Source organism: Pundamilia nyererei, unplaced genomic scaffold, assembly GCF_000239375.1.
Source record: "Pundamilia nyererei isolate P.nyererei 1_Seehausen unplaced genomic scaffold, PunNye1.0 scaffold00470, whole genome shotgun sequence".
NCBI lineage: Eukaryota > Metazoa > Chordata > Actinopteri > Cichliformes > Cichlidae > Pundamilia > Pundamilia nyererei.
Window position 1 is genome coordinate 165,762 of NW_005187871.1, and position 13,994 is coordinate 179,755.

The following is a 13,994-nucleotide window of genomic DNA, read 5'->3' on the forward strand; positions in this document are numbered from 1 at the left end:
ACATTAAAGGAAACATGAACAAACCTTGTGCCACCGTCGCCCAGGACACAGTCAACGTACACTTCTTTCTGCTTAATTCTCACTTTTACTGTGTCGTAAAACCCGAGTTATTCTGAGCCTTTTTCTGTGTGTGTGATACAGAAAAAAAAATTAATTAATAAAATGAAATAAATTCAGGTAAGCACCCTTACTGACATTTTCATTCTGTCATTTTGTACTTGTCACTTTAATACACCTACAGATTAACATTTTAGACTTTGTTTTCTTTATTTTCCTAGAAGTGCTGCAGAGAAACCACAGAGCCCCCAAACTTTACTACTGAGAGGAAGGAGGAGGGCTCGAGTGCTGCAGTGGAACAAAAAGGTCTCAGATCTGTGTGACACGATGGGACAAACAGCTCTTCTTTGGCCGCTCTGTAAGTATCACATGCTCTTTTTAAAATCTCAGTATGTAATATGTATATTTAAGGTATTCTGGTTGAGAGTGGCAGTGGGTTGGAGCCACAGGTAATTTTTTTACTTAAGACTTTAAAGCTGTGCTAATAACTAAAGGAAAAAATGCTGTAACAGTAAATGTAGTTACACAGTATAAAAGGAAGTACAGGTGGATGCTGCAGGTGCTTTAATCCAGCTGGGTTTTTTGTGTTTAAGGTGAAATTTTAACAGCTTCACAGTTTCAGGTGACTAAATTAGTTAAAAACTCATATTTAGTGGTCGATGGTGCAGGTAAACTATGGTGGTGTTAAACTGCATCCTCACCTCCCCCCTACAGAGCACATCCTGTTTATCAGTCTGACACTTTAGGTCACTGCCCCACAGGTTGAGTAGTGGATATTTAGCTTTTAAACCAAAAACACATGAAAATCTATTGACTCTTTATCTCTTGGGCTTTGCTTTCAGTCCTGATGTCGCTGCTATGCTGGGCAACAAACCACGGTGAGGGAACGTTTTTTAAAATGACATATAAAAGACCATAAAACAGGCCTACGAGTGTAACTGAGTCCCAAGTACCAAGCACAACAATGGGGAAAGCTTAGGTTTTATATATGTCTGTGAGAAATTAAACGAGCCTATAAAATTGTGATGATTGTTTTAAAAAAAAGTCCTGATTCAATAATGACGGATTTTAAAAAAAAAAAGTGAAGGCATTAGTACCATGGTCTCTAAATATCAGTTTATTCTTTTAACATCAGTAGAAGGGGTTGTTAAATATAAAGTGATATAATGTTAAAATAAGAGGATTTAGGAGTGGGTGGTAACCAGCATCTGCACTGTTTAACAAGGCTTTCTTGGTGCTGTAATACATACACAATCAGCATCAGCCAGCAGATGTTTAAGTTACAGCTGGGCCTTTAGGTCCATATGTGGTCCTAGATAAGCAGAGACACATCATGCAAATTTTAGTCAAAAAAAGAAAAAGAGGGAAAAACTAAATTTGCACTTTTCAGACTGAAGACGAACTGAGGAGCTGCAACATAACAAAATCTACCTACCAGCATCTCTAAAGCTTTATTTTATGATACCTGTGCACGAGTTACACTCCTGGATCATCTTCTGCCTGCACCTTAAATACACCAACAAAGATTCTCTTGGTTTTCAACAAATGTATGTTTTCTTTGTGACAAAGTTATTCCTCATGTTTTGCTTTGTTGTAATAATTTCTCTCACAGCTCGTCTGACTGTGAGTCCCAGCAGCTCTCAGTTCTTTATAAGAGGTTTTGTGTCTCTGAGCTGTGAGGAGGACGACAGCTCTGCTGGATGGACTCTGAGGAGAAACACAAGCAAAGAAGCCAGAGCTGAATGTGAGGAGTGGGGAAAACCAGCTGGTTCTTCCTGTAACATCAGTGGCATCCTCCCACGCGACAGTGGAGTTTACTGGTGTGAGTCCAGAGAGGGTCCCATCAGTAACATGGTTAACCTGACAGTCGCTGGTAAGCTGAGTGTGTGGAGTTAGTGTTGATGAAGCTGTGTGTAAATGGATGAAATGCTGTAGTTTGTCTCTGTGTTGAGGTGGATCAGTGATCCTGCAGAGTCCTGTCCTCCCTGTGATGGAGGGAGATGACGTCACTCTGCTCTGTAAAACAAAGACCACTCCCTCCAACCTCCCAGCTGCTTTCTATAAAGATGGCTCCCTCATCAGGAAGCAGCCTACAGGTCACATGACCATCCAGCATGTTTCCAGGTCTGATGAAGGCCTCTACAAGTGTGACATCAGTGATCATGGAGAGTCTCCATCCAGCTGGATCACTGTCACAGGTGAGGCTTTTGTTTATTTTACACATTTTAGACTCAAAGATACTCAAAGTGACCACAACGATTTGTATTTCTTAGTAGATGCAGGCTCTCCCACCTCTCCTCCTCCATCAGCCTCCACTGCCTCCCTCTCCTCCTCATTTTCCTCTACTCCTCAGCACTCCTCTGTTCCTCTCTCTGTGCTGGTCTTTCTTCCCTCCATAATTGGAGTGCTGCTGCTGCTGGTTTTACTGGTTGTATTGGTGAGACGATGTGTCAAGAGAAAACCTGAAGGTAAGAGTCACATTCTGCTCAAATATAATGCTTAATGCTTAAATATTATACTAGTTTTGAAAGACAGATCACCTAAAACTCAATTTTTCTCTGTTGAGTTTTGACACATTGAGCGTCGTCTCTACAGCTCATAATCCCAACAGTGAGCAACTCAAACAGCACTGCAGACCAAACACATGTAGGTGTGATTATGGGGTGAACTGTTCCTGTCAAAATTTTTTACATGATGCACAGCATGTGCAGTTTTCACACTTTTGTCTTTTTGAGGACAAATTTGAGCCACAGAGAGTTTGTGCATCACATACTTAAGTTAGTTCAGTTAGTTTTTTCCTGTGTCTGAATTGAGATGCTGTGTGTGAGATTTTGTGGTCAGTGTCAATGTGAGCAAAGCTCTTTTGCCGTCCAGTTTCCTGTTTTCTGAAAGAACAAAACAAACCTTTACTTGTTGTTTCACCACAGAACTCCGAAAGATAGAAATAGTTCTACTTTTTTTTGGCTTCATGCAGCTTTATACTTAATTAAATCTTTCTTTTACTTTCCATTTTTAAATATAATTAACCGCCTTATAAATATTAACATTCCAAATGATGAAACAACATCAGCAACAGTTCTATTGTTTCCATTTGCTTTTCAGAGAGAGATCTTGCAGCAGGTGACACCTACTTATCAGGGAGAAAAGTATCAGCAGGTGACCGTAATGGGTCAAACAGGACAAGAGGTACAAGTTTCCTACAAGGTAAACGCTCAAAACTTTAATCTTCCTCTGAGGTTTCAATAAACCTATTATTTATTCAATCTAAGAAGTTAATGTTTGGAGTTTTTAATAAATATGTTATTAAAAACTCCAAACATTTTTTAGACATTGGTGTTTGCTCAGGTCAATATTTTCAGTACTTTCAAAGCTTCAGTTTATGACCAAATCCTGTGTGAACTACAAGTCATTGTGCGGAAGAAGTAGCAGATCTGTTACAGTCTAGTGTCAGTATTATTATTTTATTAAATTTTATTTATTTTTATTTTCTATCACAAAAAGATGGAAAAAATATTTCAAATTCATCCCAGTTTTTACTTGTCTAATGATTTAAAACATTATTAATATTAGAAAATCTTTGCATTTGATTTTGCAGAGAGAGATCCTGCAGCAGCTGTCACTCACTCATCAGTGAGAAAAACAACAGCAGAAGGCCAACATGGATCAAAGATGATGAGAGGTACAGATCAACTTTCCTGTTAGATAATCATGTGTTAGATGCATTGTGATAACATTTGGTTCAGATTTTGGTGATTCTTGCAGGTCAGCCTCTAATTTTTTTTAATCATCATTTCATTCAGTTCTTTGTCTGTGTTTGTTTATTTCATGGTAGCACAATTAAGTGAGATCATTGTTTGTTATAAGAACAACACACTTGACTAAAAGGTGGAGATTTAGTTGGATTAAAAATTGCTTTAAAAGATTTCAGTCCATTGCACATGCTCAACACACAAATCAAAGTTTGTTCAGGGAGTTTTTCAAAAGATAAAACTTCATATTATTAAAAAAAACTTATTTGCATTTAGAGGTGACCTTTCAACAGGCAGAAAGAACCTCAGGACTTCCTTATTAAATTAAGCGGCACAGGCAGTACAAAGCACAGAGCAGAGGGACCCAAAGGAAATCAGAATATTTATAAAGAAATACAATTAGTGCAGAAAGCTGGAAAACACTGAAGCCCATGCGCAGCTGTGTCCACCCTGTGTTAAAGAAGTTGAAAGAGAGACTTCACTCTGAGCGTCAGGCTGTCAGATACAAATTTATTGCTCGTAATTTTATTTTAAATTAGTTTCAAAGGTTTGCAAGTTTGTTTCCTTTACAAGATGCAGTGTGTCAAAGTGTTACATTGTTTTGACACATGAGCAACTCTGTGGCCATTAAGCTTCCTGTTTTAAGAACTAAGTATAGAGTTGTTAAAGTTCCTTCAGTTTAAAGCTTGGATATGTCTCTGTACTTTTCAACTGTAAGTCAGAGATTTAAATTTTAATATAGATTTATTTCATCCTAAAATAAAAGGTTATGTGTCTGTTACATGACTTTGTCTTGTTTTGCAGTCAGTAATCCACCTGCAGTTTATTCATCAGTGCACAGAACAGGTGACATCACCTATGGGGAAATCACCATCAGGACAAACAGCAGACAGAGAGGTACAGCTCTTCGATGTTGACTTCAAAATCTCCCTTATGTATAGAAAAATTCCAAACCTAAATCAAAATTTTAAAAAGCTCAGATCTCAGCCTGCAGCAGCAAACACAGTGAAAAGCACCATTAGTTCCTCTGCACTGTGGAGGGATTAACCTGGCGAGATGAAGGTGGTTATCAGCTCCACATGTCAGACTGGTCTAATACAAAGGAAGAGAAAACTATTTTAGAAGGATATGATGTGAAGAGATTAAACACACAACTTCTGGAGAGAAATCAGGGTGTGTGAGATAGAAACCATGTGATGTAAATATAGTATGAAAAAATGTTCTTTAAATATAAATTGGTGTGAATATATGATTTTCTTTTCGTATTTTGAAGTCTGAGGCAATGTTGAACATGAAAATTTCATGTACTATTAAATATATAACCCTTTAGCTGGCCTTTCTTACTATAAAAGTGAATCAGGATCTGTTGAGTTAGATACTTCAAATATACTGTATATAAATATAAATATAAATTCAAATATACAAAGATACTTCCTACTGGCTGGTTAAATCATGAAAAAAAAAACATTCAAGCAGTGCTGCAAAATGGCATATTTGAGCATGCACTAATTATAAAAACTTTATCGTGCAAAAGACAAATAGTGAAAATTTCTGTATAATATGTAATTTTACAGTATTTCAAAATAAATCACATGGAATACTTTTTAACACAAAAATCTTAGTTACGAAATGAAGAAAATGCTTTTCTTATTCAACTTTTGTGCAAATGTAACCTTAATAGAGCAACTTTGGTGCTTCAATTGTACTTTAATCATTATTGAGGAAACACATTTGGCAAACATATGCATTTTCTTTCTTTTTTTTTTTCATTTTCGAGGACTCTGAAAATTTAGGTTAAGTTTAAAATATGCTAAGATGCATGAAAAACACAACAACCCAATGTTGTCAATGTAAAATTTTTCTAACATTAAAAAAACAAAAAAACAAACAGCAAAACAATTAAGAGTTATGAAAAAAGGATTAGTAGCTTATTTCATGTAAGTCTTGTCTTGTCCAATACAAGACACTGCCCCTCACCTCCAAATCCAACCTAATCCTAATACCACATCTTCTACAGGTAAGGAGGAATCAGGCAGTCTGCAAACTGACTGCTAGACTGAATGCTGAAAAAAATTCCAATATACATATGCTTTTAATGCCTTTTAAAAATGGTATTTTTACAATTTTACAAATTGTGGACCATAAAATTTAAATAATGAGCAGAAGGTCTATGAAAATTTATGATGAAATTAGTCAGAAAAGAGGTGGAAATACAAGGAATCCTTTTGTAAGTTAGCAGAGGTAAACAAACAAACAAACAAACAAGGAAAACAGTATATAAAATCAAACAGATAAAATCAGAACAGTAGATAAAATCAGTAGTTAAAATGTTAGTTTTGAAATTTAAGCTTAAAAGTGTGGATTTGGTGCTTTATTCAAATGCAGCTGAGAACAGGTGAGTCTTCAACCTGGATTTAAATAAACTGAGTGTTTCAGCTGATCTGAGGCTTTCTGGGAGTTTGTTCCAGATATAAGGAGCATAAAAGCTGAATGCAGCTTCTCCGTGTCTGGTTCTGACTCTGGGAACTGATAAAAGACCGGATCCAGATGACCTGAGGGATCTGAAAGGTTCATACTGGGTCAGGAGGTCACTGATGTATTTTGGTCCTAAACCATTCAGAGCTTTATAGACCAGCATCAGAACTGGTCTATCAGTGCAACAACTCTGTCATTCAGACTCGAAAGATCTGATTACAGCTACAATAAATATTTATATATATAGTAATTGCAGAAAACCTGAAATTCAGGAAATTCACTGTCTTATACAGTGTATAAGACAGTGTTATTTTTATTCTTTCACCTGCAGTGTTAAACTCCTCCTGCTCACGTGACTCTGTGGATATCCCTCTGTAATAAACAGAGCGGGTGCACGTTTTTCTCATGTTTACCTCCTGACATCTAAACTTTCTCTAATCGGTGTGTTTGTGTTCAGATCTTCCACCAGAGCCAGCGGTCATCTACTCCGCACTGAAGTTGACCCACACGCCTTCAACGCAGTGTAACCAGTCTGTGTAGTGACATCCAGCTGGCTGCTACATCACTGCACTCCTCGCAATATTATACATTATTTATTTAATCATATACTGTGTGTTTACAGTTGTACAGCTGTACTGAACCAGTTTGAATGTAGAGCTCAGGATGAAGTGCAAAGTATTTTTTCTAAAATAAAGTGCCTTAAATATAAATCACACCTAGGTTGCTCTTAGTGCAACCTAGGTCTCGGCTGAAGACCAGAGGAGACCGCGCCTTTGCCCTTGCCGCACCCAGGTTATGGAATACTCTTCCTCTTCATATTTGCGCATCAGATTCCATTCAGTCTTTTAAATCACATCTAAAAACGTATTTGTTTAACCTGGCATTCAAGGCTAATTAGGGTAATTTACATCTGGCTTTGCATTTAGATTATGTAATTATTTTATATTTTATTTATATCTGTAACTTATATTTTATATTGTGATTTTTTATCTGTATCATGATTTTACTGGAAAGCACTTTGGTGTACTTCGGTCTTTAAAATGTGCTATATAAATAAATTTTGATTGATTGATTGATTGAATAAATATAATACAGTCACTGAATACACCTGTGAAACATTTGAGATTCAAAAACTGTTTTCTTACCTAAAGCAGAGTCAACAGACTTCAGCCTGCATGTTTGTGCCTGAAGAGCTCATCTTTGAAAACAGCTGCAGTGTCAGATATTAACAGTGGATTTTGGGTGTTATTGTTATTACCATGCTATTACTGTTATTGTCAATGTTGTTATTATTGCTACTATCCATCCATTCGCTGCCGCTTATCCTTTTCAGGGATATTATTGCTACTATTTTTGTTATAAATGTTGTTAGTGTTGTTAATTTTATTACTTTGGTAATTTATTGTTACTGTTACCTACTATAATCAACTTGCAATTGTTCACCGGGGTTTTCCTTTAGGTAATACTACCTGGTATCAGATACTAAAATAATACCTGCTCAGGGTTCGTGTGACATTGTCAGACTGCATATCTCATATTTGCTGGTCAACAGCGTCACTCAATGAGTCATGAGAGTGTCTTTCACAAAAATCTATTTTGAAACCTGGTAAAGGGGAAAATGGCGACAAAAACCAGCACCGAAGCCCCCAAGTCTGATGAAATGCCACAGACCATTCTCAGTTTAGTTTCAGTTTTATTTGTCATATGCAAGTAAGCACAGGGTCTACATTGCAATTAAATAATTTGACGAAAGGAAGACAGTCACTCAGCAGTACAGTAAAAAAAAACTAAATATGTATAAAATATAGTGGAAAAATACAGTAAAAAATGTTAACAGACTAAATATCGTCTGTAAGGGTTTTAGGAGGAGGTTTTAGTTTTATAAAGATCGCCAAAGAAGCAATCACAGCAAAAAGTGACAAAGCAGCTACCAGTCCAGGATGTCCTCTACTGACTCCATCCTCTGTGTCTCCTCCTGTCTGACCTGCAGGTGAGAAACAGGTGTGAGGTGTCAGCTGTCAGGTAGGTGATGAGTGAAGAACAGAACAGAATCCATTTCCTCTTCAAACTGCTGTCAGACATTATCTACTGCACTCTGATCACATCACTCAGACCAGCTGCTTTCTACAAAGTCTCATCAACAACATCTTTAGAAACAAACATCAACAACCAGGAAGCAGCTTCACCTCTGATCACACACACACTCAACTCTACTCACTCACCTGGAGGATCAACAACACTCAGGGTGATGATGCTGATAGGGTCAGTCTCCAGATGAGCTCTCTTCCTGCGGTTTGTTCTTCTCCTGAAGACACGACACTCGTATGTTCCTCTATCAGCAGTCGTGACATCGTTCAGAATCAAAGACACATCTCCATCCTTCATCTCTCTGTCCTGCAGGTCCACCCGGTTCTTAAAAGATGGATGCTGCTCTCCTGGATCAGGCTGCTCATCCCGATACAAAAGAACATAATCTTTTCCAAGGTCAGCTCTGCTCCACTCTACAACTGCCTTGGAATTGCTGTCGATGTTTGGAGCTCGACATGGCAGAATGACGTTCTGTCCAGCTGTGATGTTTATCTGAACTGAAAGAGGAAACAGAGCGGTCAAAAACAAAGTGCAATCATTCATTTCTGCAGCATTGATCACCACGAAGAGCTACAAATACAGATTTCTGCCCCTGAACACTTTCCTCTTACTCCCACTAGAGATGCAAACCAAGGAGCTCAGGAAGAAAAACAAGGCGACAGGAGTGATGGGATGGCCAGCTGAGGCTTTTTGTACTTATGCCAGAATTATAATAAAGTTTCACATAAATCTCAAATCCACCTCCACAGTGACAAATACTTTTGTCATAGCCACATGTTGATAACGCCACTCTGTGAAACAACGAGGCGCAAAATTGTTGGACGATTCTAAACAAGGTTATTTTCTTATATACTCAACTATCAAAAATTAGGATCAACACATGTTTTAGAGAAATCCCTGCACAATCTGTACCAACTCTGTTTGACAGATGTCACTTTGTCTACTCACTAGAGAAGATCGTGCACCATCATAGAGGAACGACTTCCTGTAGACACAACAGGATGTTTGCTGAGATCTAAAAACAGCAACTGCAGTGAAAACAATCCAGAGTTTAATGACCATTAGTGTGAGATCAGCTGAACTGAAATCACTGATACTCACAGATATATACCATTTTCATAAATATCTCTATTTTTTATAAAATAAAAACACCCAGCACGCCCCTGCGGGCGGTTTATCCTTCAAGCTCGGGTCCTCTACCAGAGGCCTGGGAGCTTGAGGGTTCTGCGCAGTATCTTAGCTGTTCCCAGGACTGCGCTCTTCTGGACAGAGATCTCCGATGTTGTTCCCGGGATCTGCTGGAGCCACTCGCCTAGCTTGGGAGTCACCGCACCTAGTGCTCCGATTACCACGGGGACCACCGTTACCTTCACCGAGCTCTTCTCTGAGCCCTTGGTATTTCTCCAGCTTCTCGTGTTCCTTCTTCCTGATATTGCTGTCATGCTACATCGATACAGCTGTTTGTCAGCATGAAAATAAACATGCAAAGACAACTCACAAACCACAGCATGCAAAAAAATAAAAAACGACCAATAAATATAACTGCGAGGAAGTCAACACCCACCAAAACAGGAAGCTTCTCATTTGATCAAAATATTAACACATCAGATAGAAAACAAGCAGAGTGCTTCTGTAAAAACATGTAATGAAGATTTTATGAGCCAAACTAAAGTCTGAGTGAATGTCTTATTTAATTAATCATATTTATTTTCTGTATAAAGACTCATGCCTCAAACCAAAGGGAAAACATTTAAAATCTTCTGCAGTGTTTTTAAGTTTCCAGTTACACAAAAACAAAAATCTCCTTCACCAAACAAGGATTGATAAAACTGCCTCCAGAGACTCATCTGAGCTGGAATGAAATGGCACACTTCAGATATCCATAGCACTCTTTCATAAACTGTAAACAGGCTGCAGAGCTTCAGCAGTAAGCTGAGCCTCTGCAGACTCACCAGACTCTGTGACTGTGAGGTTGATGGAGTGCTGGAACTCTTTGACGACTCTCTCGCCATTTCTGGTGCTGCTGGTTGTAATCTGACAATCGTATGTTCCTGTATCGCTGATGCTGACGTTTCTCAGAATCACAGTAACATCTCCGTCTTTCATGGATGAGTCTCTCAGCTGCACTCGGCCTTTGAAGGACTCGTGCTGGTAGTTCTCGTACGAGCGCTGGTCTTGGAAGAAGAACACATAACCCTGTGAGACGAGCTCCGGTCTGCTCCACTCCAGCAGGGTGATGTGTGCATCTCTGGGACCCCAACACTGAAGAGTGGCAGCTTGTCCAGGCCTCACACAAACCTCTGTATGAATGAAAAACAAAGAGGAGAAAAAACCCAAACATTAATAGCATGTTATACTGCACGTGTTGGAAATCTGTGGACAGCGAGGAAGTACTGAGCAGAGGAAGTCTAAAACACATCAGTGGATTACTCAAAGTAATGGATACCTGCAGCTCTCCGACATGATACTCATGTCTCTATAAACGAACGTGCATTTTACTCTGAACTGTTCTTCAGTTATGAGTGTTGCAACAAACCCCAGCAGTGAATCTGCACTGACAAACCTCAAGACCAGAGAGGAATCCTCTTCACAACCTGCTGCAAGTGTGTTTGTCAGTAATTAAACTCTGACGTTAAACAGAGGCTTTTACTGCAAAGCAGGAGAAATGTACATGTAAATGTACACCGTGTTGTTAATAATGAGTTCATTCCTGCAGCTGGAGAAAATGTACTCACTTGCATACTGCTTGGTAGCTTAAAGTATAATGACATACATTAGATTTATTTTTAAAAACTGCACAATTTTAAATGGACATTTTAAAATAAACGATATCGAGCACGAATTACATCTAATACAGAGTGGAGTAGTTTGGAAAACTAAAATATAGAAACACTTTAGTAAATTTGCAATACTGTCACTGTGTTCATCAAGATTTGCAGTGTCACACACCACTAGTTTGTCTTTTTGGCTTAGATGTTGTTTAAGAAATAGCCAAACAGGACCGCCACTGCCTGGCACCATGTTAGTATCACATCCATTCTTTTTGTTGCCACATTCTTTCTGAACTCGCTCACATTTTCTTCCATCTACGGTATCAGGCGAGCTGCAGCAGCTGTTTGCACTCCCGGAAGCGTGAAAATGCTGCAGTGCGTAGTTTCACTGTTTACATCCTTGATGGATGAGTCATTTCTTTTGGCAGCCTGTCACTTCATGTTACCTCAAAACGCAAGACACTCACCTTTCAACGCAGAAGCCACCAACATCGGGAGGGAGAAGAAAACTACAACCGACAACATTTCTGCAGGTCGCCCAACGGTCGGCCTGCTGTTTGGTAGTAGTGGGCGGATCGATCCAAATATAGATGGCACATACAACCCCAGTACTGGTAGCGAATCTATACTAATGTGACAGGATCAGTGGTTTACTTTGCTCTGTAAACTCTGTAAGGATATGCATCTCTGCAGGGACTTCCTTCCTCCAGTTGTTGTTTTCCTAATGTCACGTGACTCAGTGAGGACGGGCGAGAGGAGGAAGGAAATCCCTCACAAAGACCCCCCAGCAAAAAAAGTACAAAATAACCGGGCAGCTTATGTCGTTGTTTTTATTTTCCTTCTTTACCTCACTCTGTAACTAAATTTAATATAGTCTGTGACTACAACACAAGCATACAGGCCAATTTTGGTAGCATCTGTTTCAACATCTGCCTGTCCCCACCCTCTTTGTCAGGGTGGGGACAGGCAGAGGATCTAAAGGTCGAAGTTCAAAATAATTTAAAATCAGGACACAGACCCTGGTGCGAGTAATCCTCGCTGGCTTTTAAAATGACCGCAGCAGTTATAATAAGCAGCGATCCTGCTGAACCCTTATCAGTGAGGATTAAATGAGCTGCAGGACCTCTGAGTTAGACTGACTCAGTGTGAGCTTGGTGATCCTAACATACAGGACGCTGAGTGTAAATCTGCTATACATCAGGTGATGCTGTTTGTTTGTGTAGCAGTACTCTGATCATAACGCTCTCACATGCTTATCATTTGCTGCTCGTTGCTCTTCTACAGTGACAGCTGCACATTACAGCTCCGAGACTTAAAACTGCATGCACTGTTTGTTAGTTTATCGCTCCACCAAGTGAATACACGTAGAGCCCCGCACACAGTGTAACTTCAGTACTTCCTTTTTTCTCAGCTGTGGGCAGGCTGCGCGTACAAATGCTAAAAGAAACAGCGAAGCTCAACTGACTTGAAACCAAAGCTGATCACTGACGCCCTCTGCTGCTGCTGATCGGCTCTTAAAGCCAGGGCTGCAGTTTTTACCCAACGGATAAAATGTTGACTGACACTACACGATATAAACTATGAGATACCAGCATGAGATGGTCACATGAATATAAGGAAAGGTCGCTATTATATCTGAAACTGTGTTCCCAGAGTCAAGAAGTTCACTTTACGCGCACAAGCTGACTGTAATTCAGCTTCATTACCGCGAGAAGAAGCAGCTGAGCTGATACAGCACATCTCCCACAAACACGGCTTACAGTTTAAAGTGGAGAGAAAAACCATGCAGTTCACAGCAGCCACATGAAAAGCGCAACACGTTAACCCTCCCTCACAAAATGAAGCCGCTGCTTCTTCAAATCGACGTCCGTCCACTAAAAGAGGAAGCACGGAATAGAGCCCACAGCTTCACCAAGGTCATCCACAGACACGTGTAGAGCATGTGTGATGGTAAAGGATGAAGGCTGTTATAAGAAGTTGGAGCAGATACAAATGCCAGGAAGTCAACGTGGGATTTTCGGGGATTTGGCGTTGGTGCCATTGCGCCGAATAAAGAAATAAAAACTCACCTGTTCATTGTTTTTGGGCTTCAGGTGTAAGTTCTCCGCTCCGTTCTCACAACACTGTCGAGTTTATCTCCCGCTGTCCCGAGGCGGAGCTGAACTTTCCCCTTGTCAACAGGCTCGTCTTGGAGCCAGATCACACCAGCGCCCGCATGCCACACCATCTCCAGGTAGCCCGGTCAGGCGCCTCCGCAACCAGATAAGAAACTCCGAAGAAGGAAAACAACAAAAGAACAAATCCGTTCAGTTTAAAAAAACAAAAAACAGAAGCTGTGATCCAAGACTAGAACGTCCTCTGAGAGACCGTTTTCACCAGGTTGCAGAGGAGTACCAACCTGCTCAGACCGGTAGCAGCAGCCTACAGCGGATCTTCCGCTGTTGCCCCTCCTCCAGCATCGACGACGATGACACTTATAGATACATGTTATCCAGCCTCTGTCTCATGTATGAAATATTTTGACTTGTATTTTTATTTTTAAAGCCTACAGTAGCTGTTTTACTGCTGTATGTGTATGTTTTAATGACACCCAGCATACGACCCACGCTAAAGTTCGACAGTTTGAACAATGAGAATCTGTCGTTTACAGGATGCGGGGATTTTCCATTTAAAAAAAACCAAAACATCAGCACTTTTGCTTCACGCGTGACTCCGCTTACTATCATGAACTGAGTGAAGGAGCACGTAGCAGCGATGCATTTATACAGTTTATATTTTGCATATTACTGACAGACCAACACGTTCTCACTCCCAACTCGTCAAACGTGTGACGCATGGTCAGGCTCCCTCTGCT

At 39.8% G+C, this 13,994-nt stretch overlaps 1 protein-coding gene and 1 long non-coding RNA gene across 2 annotated transcripts; one reads left to right on the forward strand and one right to left on the reverse strand.

Annotated features, from left to right (window-relative positions):
* The first annotated feature begins 356 nt into the window (after nucleotides 1–356).
* On the forward strand, nucleotides 357–1,691 carry LOC102204275 (uncharacterized). Its single transcript, XR_312357.1, has 3 exons — nucleotides 357–415; nucleotides 900–935; nucleotides 1,670–1,691. It is a non-coding gene; the product is annotated as an uncharacterized LOC102204275 (long non-coding RNA).
* Nucleotides 1,692–7,954: 6,263 nt separating this feature from the next.
* On the reverse strand, nucleotides 7,955–13,200 carry LOC102204492 (signal-regulatory protein beta-2-like). Its single transcript, XM_005753844.2, has 4 exons — nucleotides 11,608–13,200; nucleotides 10,322–10,669; nucleotides 8,504–8,866; nucleotides 7,955–8,265 (listed from the first exon to the last, which is right to left on the reverse strand). The coding sequence occupies exons 1-4, from the start codon at nucleotides 11,663–11,665 to the stop codon at nucleotides 8,120–8,122; spliced, it is 915 nt and encodes a 304-aa protein (XP_005753901.1). The 5' UTR covers nucleotides 11,666–13,200; the 3' UTR covers nucleotides 7,955–8,119.
* Between the last annotated feature and the right edge of the window lie 794 nt (nucleotides 13,201–13,994).

Coding starts and splice junctions, on each gene's coding strand:
- LOC102204492 (XM_005753844.2), bottom strand. CDS start 11,665: ATGTTGTCGGTTGTAGTTTTCTTCTCCCTCCCGATGTTGGTGGCTTCT. Junction 10,670..11,607: donor GGTGGCTTCTGCGTTGAAAG/GTGAGTGTCTTG, acceptor TCATTCATACAG/AGGTTTGTGTGAGGCCTGGA. Junction 8,266..8,503: donor GAGTGTTGTTGATCCTCCAG/GTGAGTGAGTAG, acceptor TCTCACCTGCAG/GTCAGACAGGAGGAGACACA.